General features: G+C 53.9%; 1 protein-coding gene across 13 annotated transcripts in view; it reads right to left on the bottom strand.

The window, feature by feature from the left end:
- Positions 1–21,913, bottom strand: part of ADARB1 (adenosine deaminase RNA specific B1) — a 114,542-nt gene that overhangs the window by 20,410 nt on the left and 72,219 nt on the right. For 11 of the 13 annotated variants that reach the window (XM_067739677.1, XM_067739678.1, XM_067739672.1 and 8 more), the window contains 7 exons: positions 21,284–21,358; positions 16,842–17,776; positions 13,338–13,452; positions 10,974–11,142; positions 10,217–10,365; positions 9,003–9,171; positions 1,390–1,571 (listed from right to left, as the gene is read on the bottom strand). In XM_067739677.1, coding sequence (XP_067595778.1) covers positions 1,390–1,571; positions 9,003–9,171; positions 10,217–10,365; positions 10,974–11,142; positions 13,338–13,452; positions 16,842–17,776; positions 21,284–21,311 — 1,747 coding nt within the window. In that variant the 5' untranslated portion in view covers positions 21,312–21,358. Of the gene's footprint in view, positions 1–779; positions 873–1,389; positions 1,572–9,002; positions 9,172–10,216; positions 10,366–10,973; positions 11,143–13,337; positions 13,453–16,841; positions 17,777–21,283; positions 21,359–21,913 lie in introns of all 13 variants that reach the window. The other 2 variants (XR_010943889.1, XM_067739681.1) reach the window with 2 other exon arrangements.

The following is a 21,913-nucleotide window of genomic DNA, read 5'->3' as shown; positions in this document are numbered from 1 at the left end:
GTTTTTAACAAACATATGTGGTGCAGCGCCAACTGAAACACTATTTTTCCCCGTTTTCACAGATACAGATGCACTTCATATACCTATGATGTGGTGAAACACATCTGACTTTCACAGGTGAGCTACCCTTTCAACACCTTGGAATAGTCCTTTAGTGAAATGGTCCTGTCTTCTTAGGTCGCAGTGGTGGAGCAACCCCGCTTAGTAAGCACCACGCAACAGGGCACTAGTCAGCAACGACTGCTGAGCGCCTCCTGCATGCCGCGTGTTTCACACACGATGTTTTCGGTGGCTATGAACGTAAGAGACAAGCGACGGCTGTGATGAAACAAAGCACTCTCTCCTCAAATGTAGAACACGGACTAAGCAGGGAAAATTATTTTCTGACTCGTGAGAAATTTACACACCAACACACACCAAAGTACACTTACGTCGTATCTACCAGTGGAAGTTCAATGGGTGTGGATGCTACAATTTCAACCACCAAATTTTATCAGTTTTTTTTTTTTCTTAAAAGACAACGGTTAAAGTTAGAGAGCTGTAAAATTTGATCCAAAACAACTTTTGTTTTTCTCGTTCCTGTGTAATTCATGTGCTCTAAGAGATAAGCTTTCAAATAAAGTTCCACGTTGCTTTGCTTAGTTAGAGATGGGCTAGTAGCAAGACCACTGACCACGGCAAAACACTCGCACACCAAGAGGCATTCTACTTCAGGGTTACGGTTTTAGTTCTAGCTTAAAAGAGTAGGTAAAGCGATATTTCCAAAAGCATAAAAATACCTTAACTGTGTCCTTTTAAATAAAGGTGACCTGAGCAGTTAGGACCCTTGAATTCAAAAGCTCTTGTTCACTTTACTGTTAGCCACTGACATTCTAAAAGAGAAACAACAAACAACTGGTAGCACAGGGCATGCTGGGTAGGGGCAAGTCCCCACTGAGAGACACCACTGCTGGTCATGGGCACACACACCCCATCGCCAACCTCTGCGAGCAGGCCTGGGAGTGTGGCGCCGGCCGCCTGCAGGGCTCATCACGGTGCTGACGTCACCCGCGGGGCCCGGCCCAGCTGCATCGCGGGCGGCCGCTGCCTGCGGGATCTTCACAACATCTGTGAGCCTCTGCTACTGACACAGGACTTGCACACACCAGTACGGGTGAAAGAAAAGCACACAGGTGCCGAGCCTGGGCTCTAGTTTCCCCATAAATGGCAATTTCAATCAGCTAGAGAGAGTAATCTCGAGGGACTCACTCAAATGACCCATCCCTTCCCCTCTGGCCCGGGCTCCCCCATAGCCTCAGGGCAGCCTCCCTCTGGTGCTTCCCTCCTAAGACTCAGGCTGCAAACTCAGGTGCTGGGACAGAGGAAGGAGGCCGCCCCCGAAATACTTGCCGCTGAGCAGAGGCTTGTTGAGGGTGTACAGCGCAGGCAGGTCCTCTATGTTGGAGATGCGCTGGTACATGGCCCTGGAGAGGTGGTCCCCGTGGTACAGGCTGCCCAGGATGATGCTGGAGAAGTAGATCGGCTCCACAAAGACGCTGAGCAGGGACCCCTGGATGCCCACCACGTTCCACCTGAAGGCAGAGGGACAGGCTCCTCAGTGCGGCCCCCCCGGCCCGCGCCCTCCACAGCGGTGTGCTTATGCGGCACCGCTCACCCTGTGCAAGTGTCAGCCAACTGCAAGAGGGCAGCGGTTAAAAGTAACCCACTTCGCAGTTTGAAACTTTAAAAAATCTGCTTAAGAATTATCTTCTGCAGGCACGATCTTTGTCTTTATGTTTCCCACGATGACACATTTACTGAAGATTATTTAGCTCGGAAAAGGTATCAACGAGCCACGTTTCTGGTGAGAAAAATCAAAAGGAAAAATAAATCTTTATTTTATTACTTCTAATAAATACGGAGGTAGCTGTAGACGAGCCCCCGGAGACCGGGAACGGATTCCTTCCTGCTCCCCGGCAGCGGGGCCGACCGCCCTGACCCTGCGTTTGGCTGGCGTGTGTGAGGGTCCCCCACCCCGTCACACCACCGACCCTCCAGGGCTTCGCTCTCCACACCACCAGACACGCCGCTGCCCGATCCCTACACACAGCAGGGGGGCCGCTCTCCGGGCACCCGCGCCGCCGGGTGCTGAGTCTGGGCAGCGGAGGGGCACAGCCCACGCGCCCCTGGAGCCAGCGGGCCGTCCTACGGGCGCAAGCGGCAACAAGGCAAACATGTGAACCAAGAATTAAAAACTCAGGGAAATCAACCTGAGGGAAGGCAGAGTCCCCGAGGAAGAAGGTGGTGCCGACCTCAGGGAGGGTCCCGGAGGGGACGCGGCCAGGCAGGCAGGGAGCAAGCGGTGGGGAGGCCGGCCGGTCCTGGGGGAGGGGCAGCGGGGGCTCTTCCAGCTCAGGCGGGGAGCCCAGCACAGGACCCACCGGGTCCGCACCCCAGACCTCGGGTAGGAGGCCGCAGGGGAGCTGCCCCCGCACAGCACGTGGGGACAGGGCTGGGGCCTGGGGGCCGGCAGACCCTGAGAGGACTGGGGACGTGAAGGCAAGGCCCAGGCTCCGCCCTCAGAGCCCCGGCCCGGCCCTGCCCGGCTCCACTCTCACCAGCTGCACCGCGGCGCCAGTAAGCAGGGCGGGCGGCCCAAACTCCTGAGCTGCCCAGCCCGTGCTCCGTGGCTCAGGCCAAACCCCTGTCAACGGCCCGCGGCCAGCAAACCTGTGCGACCTCCTCTCGGAATAGATCAGGGGCCGCCGCCACGGCCTCTGCTGGACCCGGGTCAGGTCACCTCCCTGCCCCCCTCGCCGCCCCCTCCCACGGCGAGCCCAGCAAACACGCCCCCACCCCCGGGGCCCCTCCCGGACAGTCGCGCGTGACCCTGTGGAAACCCAGGCCAGGCCACTCCTCAGCGCAAGCCCTCCCACCCACCCCATCTTTTCCCCAGGAAGCACCACCCTTCCGGTGCCCGCCAGCCTGTCTGGCCTGGTACCTCCGCCCCCACCCCACCCCGTGCTGGGCTGCGCGGCCTTAGTGCCCCCACCTCGGTCTCTGCAGACAGCCCCTCTCGCGGCGGACCTCCCTCAGCCGCCTAGGCCCCCCGCCCGCCCCCCAAACCTCCTGCAGCACTTACCGTGCGCCACCACCCGCCCTCCCGTACATACACTCCACGTGGAGGGGGACTGGACTGTTTAGTTCACTGGAAATACCCCAGCACTTAACCTACACGCCTGGCATACACAGATCGATAGGAGCTGAATGGACAAATCCTCAAATTGCTACATCCCATCCCTCCCCCGCTCTAAAGAGGAATTAAAACACACGTTTTCCCATCTAGGGAGGAAAAGCAAGAAACATTCGGTGCTTACGAAAACCACAGGGCACCCTTTCTAATGTAAATCAGAAGCTTCTTTGTGGGTTTAGGCCGTACTAAGCTGCATTCAGACCCCTGGGGCAAACTTGAAAACAGCGATCCTGCAGAAACCTATACTCGTTACAAGCCGTTAGCTCTGAACACATGCTTCGCGAACTCTAGGCACAATTGCTCTGCGGAGGCCCTGGTGGGCAATGGTCTGGCACACCAGCCACTCCGCTGCATCTCCCGCCAGTGAGCCTTCCGGGGAACAGCGAGGATGTGCACACTTAGGGTGTGCGCTGCAGCCCGCCGCCCCAGGGCAGCCCTCTGTGAAGACTGGAAACTGGCCCCACCCCACGACCCCGCCTCACAGGGGCTGCAGTGCTGGCGCCCCAGCACACAGGCGTCTGCACACAGGCGTCCCTCCTGCTCTGTCACTTCTCAGAGGATGGGCTTCAGAGCGTGGCCGTGCTGTCACGCACGTCCCCAGCCCAGCTCCCCTGTGCCGACCTACAGCCTTCCCCCCGATCCCGGGGGCACAGCCAAAACCCCCCTTCGCCCTCCTGGCCCACCTCTGAGTCTGCGCCCACACAGTGAAGGTGGCGGCCCCCCAGCGCTCTGAACAGTCAAGCTGCTGCCCTCCGGCAGGTGGTCTCTGCTCCCCTCACCTCCGGGCTCAGCAGTGCCGAGAACTCCCTCCCTCCCTCCCTCCCACGCCCGGCCCAGCCAACAGAACTCACCCAGAGGCGGGGAGCCCCCCGCGGGCCCCTCCCACCCCGCGCCCCACGCCGCTCCCGGGACTGCCCTCCAGATGGACCCCAGCAGCAGGGCTCACCTCCCCCACCCCAGCCCACCGTGGCCTCACTCCAAAGCCGGCCCACTGCCCTTGTCCCCATCTGGAGCCATCTGCGGGAGGTGGCCCTGCCTCTCTCTAAGACCCAGGTCAGCCCTCCCCGTACCTGCTGTGGGCCTTCCGTAGGGACGGGGACGGCCCAGGGGACCTTCACTCCCCCACGGCAGGGACGGGAGGGGCTTGTGAGGAGCTGGCCGCCTCGTGGCACCATCCGGCCATTTGCTGGTGTGATACGGAGCGACTAGCCGCTTTCAACCATGCCGGATTCATGCTGACCAGGTGACTCGGGAGGAAGGGGCTGGTGGCCAGGGGAACCAACCACAAGATTAGAGGGTGGTTCCGGGAGGACCAAGGATTCAATCCGTCTGCACAGAGACCCCTGAGGACAGGGCTGGAAGCGCCCCAGGCTGAGGGGTGGGCCCCTCCTCCCACGTACCCCTTCCATCTGGCCGACCGGTGAGCCTTCCTAGCGACCTACTGAACCCACGGATGGTCGACCTGGGACCCTCGATTTGCAGTCAAGTCGGGGGTGTGTGGGAACCTGACCCCCAATCCCAGGCCCCGTGTCTGAGCGGGGGCAGCTTCACGGGCCGAGCGCTGGCCCTGGGTGGTAGAGCCACAGGGCTGGGAAGGGGGCAGGCCAGGGCGCTTGTCCCCACGCTCTCCCCTTTCTCCTGCCTTGCGTCTGCTTATTCGAGATGACGACCATTGTACACGGTGAAAGGCACAGATCTTAAGGGTTTGAGTCCCTGAGCTTTGACTTTTCTGTGCATGGGTGGAGCCCCACTTCAGGAAGATGGAGCATTCCCAGCCCCCCAGCAAAGGCCCTTCCAGTCCACGCCTCTGACTTGCTGAGCTGTGGGAATTATCAGATCTCTTTTCCCAGCGTGTGGCTTTTCTTTCCAATATATCTATGGGGGTTTTGGTAAATAAGTTTTAAAATTTCAATATGGTCAAACTGATTCATGGTTCTCTTTCTCATTTGGGCTTTCTGTGCCCTGCTGAAGAAGCCTGCTGAGGTGGAGGCCCGCCAGCAGTGCCGGGCACCTCGGTGCAGCCCCGGGTCTCCATCTGTCGGCAGGTGCCTCTGCGCACATGGCCCTGGCTCAGGATGGACGCCAGCCGGGTCACCTCGTCCACGAGGCCCCCACGTGGCACAGACCGCAGCTGCAGCCCCGCGTCCCTTCCCTTCTGAGCAACAGCGCCTCCATCCCCCTCCAGACAGCAGCTAATCCAGGCTCCTCCGCAAGGAGATGCGGCCGCACACCAGGTCCTCGGCAGTGAAACGCAGCTGCCCTGCCAGCCCGAGCCGCTGGAGGCCTGCCCGTCTGGCCCTCCTGCTGCTGGGGATTTGGCCAGCTCTGGGCAACGGGGAGACCCTGAGGACAGGCGACACAGTGGCGGTGCGGGAGGATGGAACCTGGCCTCAGGGTGACCAGCCGACCACAGCAGCTAGGGTAACCTGTTCCCAAACTTGATTTCCGTGAGAGATCAATAAACTTCTATCCAGTTACGTTTCCTCCTCAGTGTAGGCGAACCTGCTCACAACTGGGACACCATGTACCCGGATGTCCCTCTCCAGGTCTGTGCTCTATGACACCTCCCTGCTGCCTTTATCACTCAGCTCGACACGGTTACTTTTCCACTTGAGTGTCAAGTGCTATGAAAAACGAGATTTTGATTGAAGTTATAGATTTGGAAAAAACCCATCAAGCTATTAAAAGTACGATTGGGGCTTCCCTGGTGGCGCAGTGGTTGAGAGTCCGCCTGCCGATGCAGGGGACACGGGTTCGTGCCCCGGTCCGGGAAGATCCCACGTGCCGCGGAGTGGCTGGGCCCGTGAGCCATGGCCGCTGAGCCTGCGCGTCCGGAGCCTGTGCTCCGCAACGGGAGAGGCCACAACAGTGAGAGGCCCGCGTACAGCAAAAAAAAAAGTACGATTGGATTCAGTGTAAATGTGAACGTTTTTATAATCGAGGATGGCTTGTCACTTTGTTTTCCTTCCTGGTCTGGTTTGGGATAAGGTGGCAGGCAGCCCACAGAATGAGCTGCGGTTCCTTCCCTACTTTCCTATTCTGTAGAAATGATTATATAAACAGGGATTGCTGCCCCCCCGCCCCCCAAATGCAGAGCCTCTCACAGAAAAGCCTCCTGGGAGACCTGCGTCCTCTTTCTCCACAGCCACCTCTTTGACTTGCTTCAATTTATCTATTTCTTGGGAGTGGGGGGTGACTGGTTTAATTAATGGCTAGAATTCCATTCAAATTTTCTACCTATGCTTGAGTCGATTTCACAAATGTACACTTTTCTAAAAAGTTTTTATCTCATCTCAGTCTAAAAAGATATTGGTGACACAGTGTCCGTAATCCTCACTGTAACTACCTGAGCACGTTTCTGTTCCTGCTGAATCCCTGACCACCCGCTTTTCCTCCCCTCATCTGGGTTGGCTGGGCCTTCTATCTTGGTCAGACTTGCCCAAGTTCTGCCGATTTCATTACCTTTTTCAAAGAAGCAGCACTTGGTCTCGATGCTCCTCGCTGCTCATCTCTGTTGCGTCTAATAATAATTTCTGGTCTTTACGGTTTTCTTTTTCAACTTATTTGGAGGTGCTCTACTGTTCTCTTCCTGACTCAGTAGCTGTGGGGCTTTCTGTCACTTACAACCATTTCCTAACTTCTGTGAGCTGCTGAGGGGCAGCTGACACACAGCGCCCCGCACGTGGTTAAAGCACAGGGCCTGGCGAGTCCTGATGTTTACACACCCCCGAGTCTCCTCACACCTTGCTCGAGGCTTTCCTCCTGCCCCTCCTGCTCTGGCCCCGATCCCTGGGCAATCACTGATCTGCTTTTCTGTCACCGTGAGGTAGTTTGCACTTTCTAGAAATTTACAGACAGGGAATCACACAGTAAGCACTCCTCTGGTTTCCCGTTCTCTGCATAGCTATTTTGTGATGTGCCCATGTTGCACTGACTGTACGTCACTGTTTATTCTGTCCCTTGCCTGAGCCGTGCTCCGTGGCACAGACACACCCCCTGCTTACCCCTGTTTATAGACTGACAGCAGGTCGGGCTGCTTCCAGCTTTTGACTTGTACAGGGAAGCTGCTGTGAGCACTCCTATGTGAGTCTCTGGGGACACTGGTTCCCTTTCTCTCGGGAAACAGGAGTAGAATGGCTGGGGCACACGGCTGCCAAGCTGTCCTCAGAGTGGCTGCAGCATCGGTCCCCAGCCTGGGAGGATGGCGCTCCAGCTCCTGGGGTCCCCGCCGCGCCGGGCAGGGGTCTAGCCTTACGGTCAAGCACGTGCCTTCACAGCCCTCCTGCTCGCCCCGTGATTAACGATGTGGAGCGTCTTCTCGTGTGCTAATTTGACATCTTTTTTGCTGAAGTGTCCATAAAATATTTTGCCCATTTTAAAAATTGTTTTTCCCCCTTGTTGGGTTTAGAGGGTCTTTATATATTGTGGATACAGGCCCTTTATCAGATATATGATTTGTAAATATTTTCTTCCAGTCGGTGACTTTATTTCTCATTCTTTTAACAGTGTCTTTCAAAGAAGTAATTTTTAATTTGATGAGGTCCAACTTGTCACTTTTTCCTTTCATGGACAATGCTTCTGGTTTCGGGTCTAGGAAACTGCCTATCCCAGTTGCCAGGACTTTCTCCTGTTTTTTCGAGAACTTTTACACATTTAGGTCTGTGACACATCTTCAGTTAATGTTTGTATATGGTGCAAAATATCAGGTTCATTTCTTTTGTTTCTCCATAGGGATGTCCAATTGTCCCAGCGCCATCTGTTAAAGAGACTGTTCTTTCTCTACTGAATTGGCTTTGAACCTTGGTCAAAAATCACTTGTGACTGACAATGAACATGTAGAACTTGAAATTAAAAACACAATACCATTTACATTAACACCTCCCAAAATCAAATATTTAGGTACAAATCTAACAAAACATATTCAAGACCTATATGAGGAACTATAAAACTGACAAAAGAATCAAAGAACTAAGTAAATGGAGAGATATTCCATGTTCATGGATAGGAAGACTCAATATTGTCAAGATGTCAGTTCTTCCCAACCTGATCTATAGATTCAACACAAACCCAATCAAAATCCCAGCACAGTATTTTGTGGATGTTGACAAACTGATTCTAAAGTTTATATGAAGGAGCAAAAGACCCAGAACAGCCAATACAACACCGGAGAACAAAGTTGGAGAACTGAGACTATCTGACCTCAAGACTTACTATGAAGCTACAGTAATTGTGATATTGTGATTCATCAGAAGAGTATACTTGGTCATTCAGATGACCAAAAATATATTTTTCTTATATGTATTTGGTCTTCTTCTGGGGTTCCTGGCTCATAGCTCCCAAACCCTTGGTATTTCCTAAGTGATTAGAGCCATAAAGATGTCTTATGTTAATGAGGTGAATTCTGTCACCCACCTAAGGACGGGGGCTGGTTGTCTGTGGCGCCAGCTACGTGATTATAGAAGGTGGGAACTTTCAGTCCTGCCCCCCGATCTCCTGGGAGGGGAGGGGGCTGGAGGTTGAGTTCAAATACCAATTGCCCATGATTTTAATCCACAGTGCCTTTGTAGTGATGCCTCCCAGGGCTCAAGAGCCTCTGCCCACAGAGACCCCACCTTTATCCCCTCAAGGTGACCCCCGAAGCACCTGTTTAGAACCTTAGTCCTTCAGAGAATCTGTGGAACACATGAGGTAGGAAATGGGGGCGAAGCCCCGGTGTTTCTGGAAACGGCAGCACGCCCCCCAGGTACTCGGCGGGGTGGGGGGTGCTTACCGCGCCATCTTGTCACTGCAGGACATGGTGAGCAGCCGCTCCCCTTGCAGCACCCCGTCCCACGTCTGGATGCTGGCATTCGAGCGGACTGGGATCGTCCCCTCACCAGACTCTATTTTCGTCCGCAGCTGTCCTCGGGCTTTACGATTCGGATGTCTGTCTGCTGGTTCTAAGACAGAAACATAAGATCCTCCTGAGAGGGTCCGCCAGTAGTTGACCATATACTTAACTCACTGAAAGGCACATCTAACAACACCCTATCGATTCAAAGTACACTTTACACTTATGTGTGCTTATGTTTACGCTATATACACATAAGATACGTGTGTACAATGTAAGTACATAAAATCTGACAGGAAGGTATACTACAAACCAAGTTCAAGAAGGTGGTCTCCTTAGTGGCTGGGAGAAAAGAGGGCTTCCATTTTAATCAGAATGATTTATTTCCATCATTAGAAACGAGCTGGAGCAGACAGGACAGGATGCTAACATTTGCTAATTCTAGGTGATGGATATTTGGGTATTCGCTATATTTCTTTGCTGTGTATTTAAATTTTCAAAAATAAATCTATAATGATGCAGAAATAAATTCACAGGAAGCATTCACACACATCCAGAGTGATCATCTCCAGGTTATATGAATATGGAGTGATTTAAATTTTCTTTTTTATGTTTCAAAAATATTTAGCAACTTTCTACAGTGGGTATATGTTGCTTTTATAATCAAATGTTCTATTTGGAATAAATAATGCTTAAGCTTGGGACGGGATGTGGGTACAAACTCCTGTGAAACAAGAGCACTAACAAACGTGAGAACGAGGGAGGACGGAGGGCACGTGGTGGCCACCAGCCTGCACCTGCTTTTCTAATTCGATTACACACTCATTACACTGCGACTCCCCAGAAACGTGGCTGATGACGTACACTTCCAATTCAGAGACAGGCATTACCCACATTTAAAAACTGAAAACCATTTTGATCTAATATCCTCACTCTATTCTAATTTCTCATTAGAATCCACATCTTCCTTCATTAAAATTTCAACTTACTGAGAAGAAAAACCTCGTGTTTCTGTATGTTCCTACCAGGTCCACATCCAAGGTTGAAATTTTTAAAGAAGAAAGGATATTAATGTAGGTTTATCCTTCTCTCTGTTCTACACAGTCATGAATTTTCTCGAGACACTGGGGCCGTGGACGAGCCTGGTGCCGTACCTTCCAGGACGGGCTCGTGTGGCGAGAAGATCCTGGCATCTCCACAGGGGGAGGTGCTGATGTACAGATGGAACCGGACCTTCTCCTTCAGCTTAAATCCTCCCCGCTCGGACTTCTCAAAGATGGATCTTTTTTGATCATCTTTGCTACTGAAAGGGAACAAGTTGCAAAGATAAACTGGAAAGCTGAATACAATCAAAATTTAGTCTGTCATAGCTTACGATGATTTGCAAAGGCCAGTGTTTTCAACGGGGTATGATAAGCTTGGACTGGGGTATTTATTTTATATGTTAATGATAATTAGCACAGTTCCTGTCTGCTCACCAGTGGGACAGGCCATCAATACGCAAGTAACCTCTCCTCCTCATTCATGACCTCAGAACAGAAAGGAAGCGTGTCAGATGAGGCCTGTGGCGAGAAGCAGTCAGGTCCACGGTCAGCCGTTCCGGGCACAGTGACTGGGGCAGCACTGCCCACCTCCCCAGCACTTACTTCTGCATAAAATGAAAGCTCGGGGTCTGAAACACAGACATGGCCCCTCTGACCACACGTGAGGCGTGTATGTACATGCAAGTGTGTGTGTTATAATTCAGCTTCACGGGGAAATGGGATCCAACCTCACTGTTACCCAGAAAGTTACTAGGTTGAGAATTTTTCAGTGCTTACAGAAGCAGTGGAAAGTTTTGCAAAATATTCTGATGAGAGGACAATTAAGAAAAAAAACAGCTTCCTTTACTTATTTACTTGCTAAACTTACTTTAAGTAAAGCTCAAGTTGTGTGTAAAGAAATCTGAGCAAGGATCTTCGAGATATGATTTCTGCGTGGCAGTCGTTCAGCGCAAGGCCGCGATCACTCATGTACTCGCCGTTAATACACTTTGTTCCTGTGGAAACACTGATCACCTTGGCATCCTTCACATCTGTGCCTGAAAAACAGAAGAGAAATCGTTCCTCGCTATTCCTTGCCACGCCCGGGCTGGACCCGCATTCCCAGGGACTGACCTGGGAGACGTCAGCTCGTTTTCACACCCTGCCACTGACCCTCACCTGGGCGCTCCTAACGGGCCCCCCGAGCCTTGCTTTGCACATTCTGGGAGGGTAACCCTCCCCACCCTCGCGTGTAAAGATTCTACTTGGAAAGTTACTTCACCTGGAACACACTAGTCTCTTCTTGAACACTCCCCAGTGGACACGGGGGAGCACTGTGTAGAGGTAGACAGACTGGCCTGGTAATGAATCCTGGGAGTAACATCAAAGCACTGCAGAGGCTGGGAGGACTGCCTGACACTCACCCCGGGGGCCCAGGAGTCATGCAGGGGGCTGTCTGGCGGTCTGGCCCCGTTTAACTGCACGGGGAGTGAGTGCAGCCGTCAGCACTGGGGAACCTCGGGAGCCACCACTCTGAGGTGCAGGTGTCGACAGACAGACCACGTGCGACGGGTGCAGGTCCTGCGCGTGGCCTGTCGGGGAAGGTACCTCACTTCCCTCCCATGTCCTCCGAGGCCCATCCCACCATTGTCTCCATTTGCAGATGTGGGGACTGAGGCACAGGGCCATCAAAGTCGGCCTGGGGATTTGAACCAGGTCTCCTGACCTCAGGACCACATGCCACGCGCAGTGTGGTGCTGCCTTCAGGCGTAAACCGTGGCTTCGAGCGGAGGGTCCCAAGTGCAACATACACCATGGGGCAAAGTGCCCCCACGAGGTAACGTGCCCCTCCTGAGGCGGTTAAAGCACCTGGATGAAAAAGCACAGGCTCGCTCGCTCCCGTCACCGGGAAGGGCAGCGCCTTGCTTAGGAAGCTACGTCATCCAGCAGCACACGCATTCACCTCTACGTGTGTACAGGATGACGGCAAGGAGATGGAGGGAGCAGAGGGACAAAATACAGGCAGCTCACATCGGAACAAACACTGAAACCCAAGTTACTGCTCAGAGCATTCATCCTACCCGTCAGGCAGCTCTCAGCCGTGCCAAGGTAAAGACACAGCAAGAAAATGAGATCCTGTCCTCTAGGGCACAGAGCGTGGTCAGCGCTGAGGGTCACAGAATCGGGTCCTGTTCATGATCAGAGGTGAACCACGCCTCAGGAGAAAGGGACGGGCAGTCGCCCCATGGGAACTGGGGTTGCCCCTGCCCGCCGGGTGTAGACTGATAACCACCCCCCGCCGCCCCCTCTCTGGCCTCTGGCTGGCTTCCTACACACGGCAGGCCAGGCTTGGCCAGCTGGGCTGAGCAGATGCCCCGAGAAGAAAGGGACAGCCCCAGACTCAGCCCCAGGAGCAGAGGGTCCTCCGGCCACCCAAAGATGCAGGCACTGGCCGAGGCCGTGCTTTCCCGCTCCCAGGAGGGATCCACGGAGACGCTGCTCGGCGGGCTCACTCCTGGGATGTGGCAAGAGAACTCAGGGAGGGTTCCCTTCGCTGCTGGGAACTTAGACACAAATTTAACAGGGCTTCTTCTGCTACCCCAAAGCGTGCTTTACCCCCACAGATCTTCTATTCCTGCTAGGGCTTCCTCTCTCCCCCGTAAAAGTCACACACAAACTTATCTGGCAGCGTTAACGTTAACGGATAAATCGGACTAAGTCCTACTTCCAAGTGAAGTAAGAACTAACAGCTCTCCTGCAGGTTTCCAGGGTCGATCAAGGCCATTCACATAAGGTTACAGGGATTAAATACTAATACGGGACTCTTTCTCCAGACGAAAACCTTAGGTTAAAAAGATGAACCTGGGGCTTCCCTGGTGGCACGGTGGTTGAGAGTCCGCCTGCCGACGCAGGGGACGCGGGTTTGTGCCCCGGTCTGGGAGGATCCCACGTGCCGCGGAGTGGCTGGGCCCGTGAGCCATGGCCGCTAGGCCTGTGCGTCCGGAGCCTGTGCTCCGCAACGGGAGAGGCCACAACAGTGAGAGGCCCGCGTACCGCAAAACAAAAGAAAGAAAAGATGAACCCGTAGGGGAAAAATATAAGCACAGTTCCTCTGTTTGCACATGGCAAACATTCTGAAGGAGAGTGAAAAAGTGACCTCCTGCTGGTGTCACAGAGATTTTTCTAGACTGAAAGCATCTCACCTTCATTAAGCATGAAAACAGGCAGGTGGACACACCGCCAACATGGTTACCTGTTGTCATGACGATTCCAGCAAGAACTTTCCTGCGTGCGTGGGGGGCGGCGAAGTTGTCCGTCAGGTCCCCAAACTTCTCCAGAACCAGGCGCGCCACGGCATCGGCTAAGACCTGCGGACCAAGCAGGGGTTTAGTGCTCCCCTTGGGGCCACGTTCCGGGGCCTCTCCTCTGGAACCACAAAGGTAAGTCTGGCAAACGAGTGTGTGTGTGTGTGTGTGTGTGTGTGCGCGTGTGTATGCACGCGTGCACAATTTTTCCTCCCAGACATTCCTTGGAAACAGACGCCCAAGGGGCGTGCGAGGGTCTCTGCAGAAGGACAGTCTGGAGCCCGACTGCATGGGAGCCAGCACCTGAGCAGGTGAGGCCTCCTCACAACAGCCCTGCCCCGGGGGAGGGACACAGGCCCAGAGGCGAGAGCGCCTGCCTGGTCACCCCCCTCCCACCCTCTGCGGCTCCGAGTCCCGCAGCCACAGCCCCCGAGGGGCAGGGCTTCGGGAAGAAGTGAGATCACAGGAGGTGCGGCCCAGTCAGCTCAGGGCTGGCGAGGCCCCATGGGGGACACGTGGGAAGAGAAAGGGCAGGTCTGAAGGACGGTCACATTGCAGGATCACTAAGCTCACAGCACCTCCCTCCCAAAGGCGCCCAGTCCATGTGTGTCTCAGTGATTTCAACATCTAAAAATAATTACCGTGGTCCAGCCACTCAGAAACCAGCACCGCTTAGAGCCCGTAAGGGCATCTGTCACTTAGATCGAGTGACACCAGAATGCACCGAGGCTACACTCGCACAGGGCAAGTGGAACGTGACTTTAGAAGACGTGTGCATTTCCAGGCCGGGGAGCCGCTGGACCGGAGGGAGTGCTTCTCAGAAGCGAGCACATCGGTGAGATTTCGGACACGGTCCTACTTTCACAGCTTATGATTCATCTTGGATAGAACGGACCCTCGGTGTTCTGGGAAACGATGCCTGATGGGAGGTGTGTGCCAGGAGCCACGCGGGACCCACATCCCACCAGCTCACGCTGGTCTGGAGTCCCCAGCTGGGCCCTCAATTAAATACTCCCAAATGAACAGAAAAGCCACCTGTCCTAAACGGTGGCCTCTCTGGGAAGAAGCGTCATCAGGATGCTTTCACCTGCCACTGCACCAGCAACAAGCCCCCGGAGGCGGTGCTCAAGGCCAAGGGCACAGAGTGTGGCCAGAAGAGCAGGGACGGGGCCCCACTCTGCACCCTAGACAGAGGCACAGAGGGCAGAGGTGTGCAGGCAGGAGAGGCAGCGAGGCCACGGACAGAAAGTCAGGACGTGCAATCACACGATGGGACGACGCCCTCCGGTGGGAAGAGAGCAGCAGGAGGGGAAGGGAAGGCAGAGGGAACAGAGGCCGCTCCATGCAGGGTGAGGCGGGGCTCCGAACTCAGAGCAAAGCAGGAAAGCGTGGAGTCGGGCACTTGCACCGACATCTCCCTCTAGATTCGGGGCAGATATGATAACAAGGCACATGCGCTCAAAGTCAGCTCGAGGCTGGGCCCCGCGGGACAGCTCGGCCCAGCCACGTCCACCAAGTTCACTGACAGACCGCCCTGCACACACCATGCGGGCAACGCTGTCTGATTTTAAACCCTCTGATGCCGCCGTGAACGCCATGGAGGCAAAAAGTCCTGAGACCAGGGATGGCCAACCCACGCCCTTCAAGGATTCCACCCGCAAGACAGCAGGACGTTTCACCCCCTCTAGACCATACGTCTGGAAATTCCCAGGGGAAAGAGTAAGGACTGACCCTCTGGAGGCCGGCACAAGTCCTGCGACGAGGACACGACTACTTCCTGAGGTACCGCTCGGGGGCTGGCAGCCACCTGGGGGCCCTGTGAGCGGGGCGGGCTCGGGCGGGGGGAGAGACGGCTCCACCTTCCCAGACCTGGCTGGCCTGGGCCACAGAGGCCACCTGGGCAGGGCGGAGACGGCCCCTCCCGGGCAAGGCTCCACCAGCCAGGGCTCTGGTCACTGCTCCCCACTGACATAACAGCCCGGGTAGAGGCAGGCTGCCAGCGCACGCGCACACACCCACGCACACGCACACGCAGACCTCCGCCCGCCTCCCCGCCCCCCCGCCCCGGGGTGTCACCCACGCAGAACCAAGCAGCGGGGGTCACGGCATTTGACGAGTCCAGTCTCTTCACATGCCTGCCAATGGGAAGGGAAGACAGGGCCACCGTGGCTCAGGCTGAAATACTCTAACAAACAGTAAACCTGAAAATAAAAATCCCTTGGGAACTAGTGCCACCGATGTGTAAAATGGTAAATGGACTAATGGTTCTTATGAATAATATTAGCAAGAAGTTAATACACGGGAAGCGGTTACTTGGCTCAAAGAGTAGAAAAAATCAGCGAAATCCTCTGAATATGTTACTTTATACTGATGCTGTATTTGGTTGCTTTAAGCGAAAGAAATTTCCTTTTTTTAAAACCGAGAACTACTGGTCCTCTCGGGTGACAACCGCACAAGGTCACAGAAAGGCAAGACGGAAGCCGAGCTTCCTGAGGGAATGTGGGCTGTCCTGTCAATTCGGAGTCCTTCATTTTTTCTCCTCAGATCAGTGTTTATCTTCAAAGTGAATAATATTTTGACAGAAAGAAATAGAGAAGAGGGTCAGACTTTCTCCCTGAAAGAAACATTTTTACAATAGACCGGAATAATTTTGGATTTCCAGGAAAAGAAGCAATAAATAACCGAAGAGTTCTAGGGTGTTGAGATGACAACTAAACATCATTTCCTCCTTCCTTCTCCTCAGAGCCCACCCTGAAATTTCACCCTGATATTCCCCCTTCTCGCCCTGTCCAAGACCAGACTAGGAGGGGTGCCCACCTCCGGCTGAGCAGGGGAGCCACAGGGACCCCTTGGGGAACTCCAGGTGCCGAGACCCCCAGGCACCCGGCGGGCTCTGGAGCGCTTGCAGAGGCCCCGACGCCCCGGCCCTTCGACGTGTGCTCGCCACCGCTGCAGCTCGGCCTCTGCCTGGACAGGATCCGCGAGGCGCTGGTACTTGACCCAGACTTGGGTTTCAGCTGCTGACCCGCCAGCCTCACCTGTCCTGTACCTGGGTCCCAGGTGAGACACGGAGGGGGGACCCCACTGAGCTGGGGCAAGATGCCAGGGCTCCGGCCCTCCCCTCCCCTCCCGTCTCCTCCGCGACAGGCCGCCGTGGGCTGTGGTCGCCACAGGGGCAGGCGGCAAGGGAGGGCACCTCGGCCCACCCGCCGTGGGCGGCACTGACCACACCGCACCTGACGGCCCTGGCTGGGCTTCACCTGACGGCCCTGGCTGGGCTTCACAGCGGCCACACAGCCGGCACAGGCACGGGAAGGCCGCCCGGCAGCCGGACTTACCAGGACCTCCCCGTGCTGAGGACAGAGCGACGAGAAGACACCAGTGACCACGGCAACCGCACCCCGTCTAAAAGCGTGAGCAACACGCAGCCGCGCTCGGGCGGCTTTCCTCACCTGTGGCGAGTGCAGCTGGAGGCCCTCGCTGGGGACAGGCTGGCGAGACGGGGTCTGGTCCAGGCGCAAGTTAAAGACAGTAGCCAGGGCGGACTGCGCGGCCCGGGCCTTGGCGAGCTTTTTGCTCCTCCCTGAGCCCTCGAAGAACTGCCCGTCCACGACCACAGACAGGACGAAGTTTTTGGCGTGGCTCTCCCCGCTCTCCGAGAGGAAGTCGTACTTCAGTCCCGGGCGCAGCTCGTTCAAGATCATCACGGGGTTCTTCCCGCTCGGGGGTGGGAACGGCGGGGGCACGGGGAGGGGTGGCTGGGCCAGGCCGGCAGGCACGGGAGACGCAGCCAGGCTGAGGTCCCCACTCGAGCTGAAGGAGTCGTCGCCATTGGCGCCCAGGTAGAAGGGCACATCCGGCCTGTCCGGGGTCTCGAAGCCGTTGAAGAGCGCGTCGGGGAAGTCGGCCTGGTCGGACGTGAAGTCTGCATTGGCGGACAGGCTCCGGCCCATGGCCAGGTGGGCCTCAGAGGCGTTGGGAAACTGGACGAAGGAGCGCAAGGCCTTCTCGGCCGCGTGCAGCTTGGCCTTCTTCTTCGTGGGGCCGGAGCCCTCGAAGACCTGCCCGTTGACCTCGACAGACATGACGAAGAGGGGGGCGTGCACGGGTCCCGTCTGCGACAGCAGCGTGTACTGCAGGCCAGGCTTGATCTCGTTGAGCTGCATCAGCGCGTTCTTGGGCAGCGCGGGCCCCGGCGCCCTCCTCCGCTTCTTCAGGCGGAACTTGGAGTGGCCATTGCTGCTCTCGTCCAGGGCCCGCTTCCTGCCGGCGCCCCCGCCACCCCCGTTGGAGAGCGGGGCGCCCTCGCCAGGCCCCGGGGCGCTGCCGTCCTTGGGGGGCGCGCCGTCCAGACTGCAGTTTTCCTTAACATCTGTGCTGCTCGAACCTGCGGTGCCCAGAAAGAGTAACTTACAACGCCTTCGTTGCAGGATCTTGTAAATGCAAAATTTATAGATTCCTTTATCGCCCTTTGTAACTGGTTAAGTGATGTGTGCTTATACATTCTGTTCCTGGCTGCATACGTGTGGAGCTGTGCGTTTAGCCACAGAGCTATCCACCTAAACTGGCATAACTGGAGTAATTTGACGTTCTGAGAAATAATAACTAATCTTGTTTCTATTTAGCATCACGGACTGCTTTTGCATTAAAAGGTGAATTTTTAAGTCATCTTTTTCTACGAGAATATTCCGAAGCATCTAGAGGAATTTTATTCAAGTTTATCAAAATGTGGGATGATAAACTAACCCAGAAAGACCTTACATTAATAAACCTAATATCAGTATCGACCAATGGACACTTTATTTTGGCATTTTCTTCCTTTTCAATGCCATCTACTCTCATACTAGACTCATGTTGGGCTTTCAATTGCAGCCTTTCCCAGAAAAGAAGACATTATTTAAAACACGCATCCACAAGTTACTTAGTTCTTCTGGTTTAAAGTATGCAATTAATACGTGCAGTTATTTGGTTCTGGTTCGTGGATCTTAGAAAACTGCTTGTGTGAAGTATTCTGGCCTTTTAGAAATTCTTTTGAAGGATACAGCTTCACTTCTAGTTTCATTTAACATTTTCTCATTATGTATGGGGACTGATCTGCCTCTGAATCCTTAATACCTCCCATGATAGAAAAAAATATACAAGGCAAGACAGGAAGACTGACACTGCAGACGGCCACAGCTCTCTTAACTTCCCAGCTGAAGGTGGCATCTTCGTCTTTTTTAGAAAAACAAATATTTGATGGATTTACAGAATAATTTAGCAATCCTACCATTTAAAGGTAGTTTACTTTTACAATTAATAAAGATAATTTTAGAACTCTAAAAGTTCATGGCAAAGTAAATATGATTTTAATTGCAAAAAGGGGAATAAAAACGCATTCATTCTCCCCTTTAAGTTGATCAGATAAAGCTTTTTTAAAAACAGAAAAAGAAGTAACTCCTTGTTTTCCTGGTTAGTTTGCACACGCTGTTGGCCGCAGGAAGCTCAGGGGTAACTATCACAGGACCTCACAATACTGTTGACATGAATGTACTTGAAGACCTACCACTAATTTTTGAGGATCCACGTAAGTCTTTTAAGCAACGGAAATGTTTTTCACAATTGTAAGCCAGTTTCCAAGTACCCCAATATGGTGGCCCTCGGCCCGTTTCTACTACATAAGGTGAAAGCAGATTCTGACTATGCTAAGGAAACTGAGAAAAACAGTGAAAGCGCTCATCGGCCCTACCCATGGGAGGGGCTTAACGTGGCAGCAAGTCTGGGTCACCGGCTGCCAGTCCCCACAGTTCAAGCTCTCAGATTCCCAGGGCTGTCACCACTCAGCTGAGACGTGAGAACAGCCCTGGTTTAAACACGGGCCACGGGAAGACTGCCACCACACCGTGGCAGAGGTTGGGAGATGGCCACACTTTCCCTACAGACTTCATGCCTCCTACGTACTCCTGACACACACCACTTCTCCCAGTTGACAAAGCTGACGGAATGGACACTAAATTTTCATTTATAACATCCTCCAGCAAAAGCTCAATAGGTTACTCCTTTCGGTGCTCAAGGGAAACAAAAGGTTAGAAAGGGTGGGGCAGGACAGAATTGAGATTAACAAAGCAAGAACATCACACGCTCCATGACTGCTTAGTTCTGACGTTACCGCTGAACAGAAGTCAGAAGTCAGATAAACATATCCTGACATGCATTTAATCAAATGTTTATAATCTCTGGAACAAACAAATGCTTTCTTTTAAAAAATAAAAATGATCCGTATTGATTATAGAAAAATACACTTTCTATCAGACAGTCACATAGACTCTAAGTCCTTATTTGCCCCAGAAGCGTGGAGACGCGGCTCATGTTCTACTTCACTAAAAATATGCCACTATGCAAAGGAAGACAAAACACTAAAATTGGAGAAAGGCCTCCCGCTACCTAACTCTTCTTCAATGGATGCTTTCGCTTTCCACATCATGCTACTTTATCTCATAAATGTGAATATTAACCATGATGAAAATTCTTCATCGCTTTCAAAATGACAGAAAATACAGGACTGGCATTTCAAAGTTTCAGCACTAGAACCAACCGTTTATCTTTCCAGAAAATGTATTCAGGAGGATTCTTTATCTCGGTAAGAGACTACCGGATCAGTCTGGGGATAGTTATATCCCTACACACACTGTGACATTGCCTCCCATACCTGATGACCAGCGCCGTGGGTGACAACGGGAGTGGGGAGTGGGCTGACCCCTGAGAACACAGGCTGGGTTCCGAAGACCCCAAGAGCAGCTGTGCTGGGGGCAGCACCACGGGCAGCCAGAGGCCTCGGGAGGAGGTGCTGCCACATGGACTGAAACCACGCCTGGTCATGTCTTCTCACACTTGCGTCCCAGGAATGGCCTCCAGCCTGACGGCACACGACTGCGGGGTCACCCAGCAAAGACCCAGCAACTCCACGGCACCCACCACACTCGTGGAGCAGAACCCCTGGCTCCTGCGTGCAGACAAGCCAACTCCGAGGCCTCGGGTGTGGGTTCTGGGTGAGGCCGAGGGAAAGTGGTGGACTGTATCCTCATCCTCGGTGACCGTTCGTCACTCACGCCTGTGGGTTCTTCCCGGGACCTCTCAACACGGACAAGTAACAATGCACATTACACACATACCAGAACACTGATGTCTCTGTTGTGATTTCCCTACCGAAAGCTCCCAACTTCTGTGGGAGCATTTAACCTTATGCAAATGCTCTGCTATCCGGGATTAAAGACAAAACAGAATAGAGAAGTATATTCACTGAACTCTTCATCTACGAACATCTATGAACAATGTCGAGAGGGGGAAAGCTGAGGCTCTCTGCCCCTCCGGCCCCTCCATCCCAGAGGGCAGTGTGGAAAGGGGTTTCAGGCCACGCCGGCCCGACGGCCCGTCAAAGTCTTTGGAAACAAGATCAACAGACTCATGCGAGTCCCCTTCCTTCAAAACGCACGGACAACCCACCATATCTGAAGGGAAGATTTTATGCACCGTCACCCCAGATGACCAATCTCAAAGGTTGTCTCAGATTTACACAGATGGAAATCGGACCATGATCATGAGAACCATGCGGTGACAGAGCACGAAGCCATGCGGCCTTATGACACGTGCACCTGGAGGCAAGCCCCCCCTTCCGGGCATGTGCATCAGGACCCCAGGACGACAGCAAGGAATGAAAATCCGGACAAACGCCCACAGCAGACACCGATACCTACTGTAGAGATTACATGAGAATTAAACACATGCCACCGTTAACAGTCTGTATCGAAGGAAAAGAATCACCCTCCCCAAGCGGGTCCCATTCAACAAATTTACAGCACTAAGCTTTTAATAGAAAATCAGCCGCTTGATACTACGTGATAGGCCTAGGTCTTACTCATGTTCTCTTCATCTTCTACATCCATGGCAAAATACTTGTGAGGGTTTCTTGACCGGCGGAGACTGTTCCTGTCTGAAAGAGCAAGAAAATGACACTGAGTGTACCAGTCATACGAGGGACGTCGCCTCTGTGGAAAAAATCGCAGAACAAGGACGGTTAGGTCTGCCCTCTGGACAGAACATTCTCCCACCTCTTCAGCATGGTACAGGACCCCCAGCGTCCCCCCGAGGATCCCGGCCAGGACTCTGCTGTTGGGGGGGGCGGGCGGGCGGCGGGTACCATGGCAGGGAAGATTTCGGGCCACGCTGCGGGAGGACGGCCTGGATTCCAGGGGTCAGGACCATGGAGAGCTCCGAACCAAGGGAAGGGTGACACACTTAATCTCAGAAAGCCATCTCTCGTCAAGACAGACCCCAAACAGAACCCCCGCCCGTCTGCCACCTGATCTCTGTTCTGGGGAGACTTCGGTTTGGGTTCTAAAATAAAGCTGTGGAAGAACACGCCACAGCCTTCGCCCTACTCCTCCCCTTCACCTGGACTGAGCAGCGTCACATGGACGAAACTAAAAAGCACATAATTGTTCAAATCGGATCTAATTTCTTAGCCACGTATAACTTATTATTCTGT

Source organism: Pseudorca crassidens, chromosome 5, assembly GCF_039906515.1.
Source record: "Pseudorca crassidens isolate mPseCra1 chromosome 5, mPseCra1.hap1, whole genome shotgun sequence".
Classification (NCBI taxonomy): domain Eukaryota; kingdom Metazoa; phylum Chordata; class Mammalia; order Artiodactyla; family Delphinidae; genus Pseudorca; species Pseudorca crassidens.
Note: the sequence above shows the minus strand (reverse complement) of the source record. Positions and strands in the feature narration are given on the sequence as shown.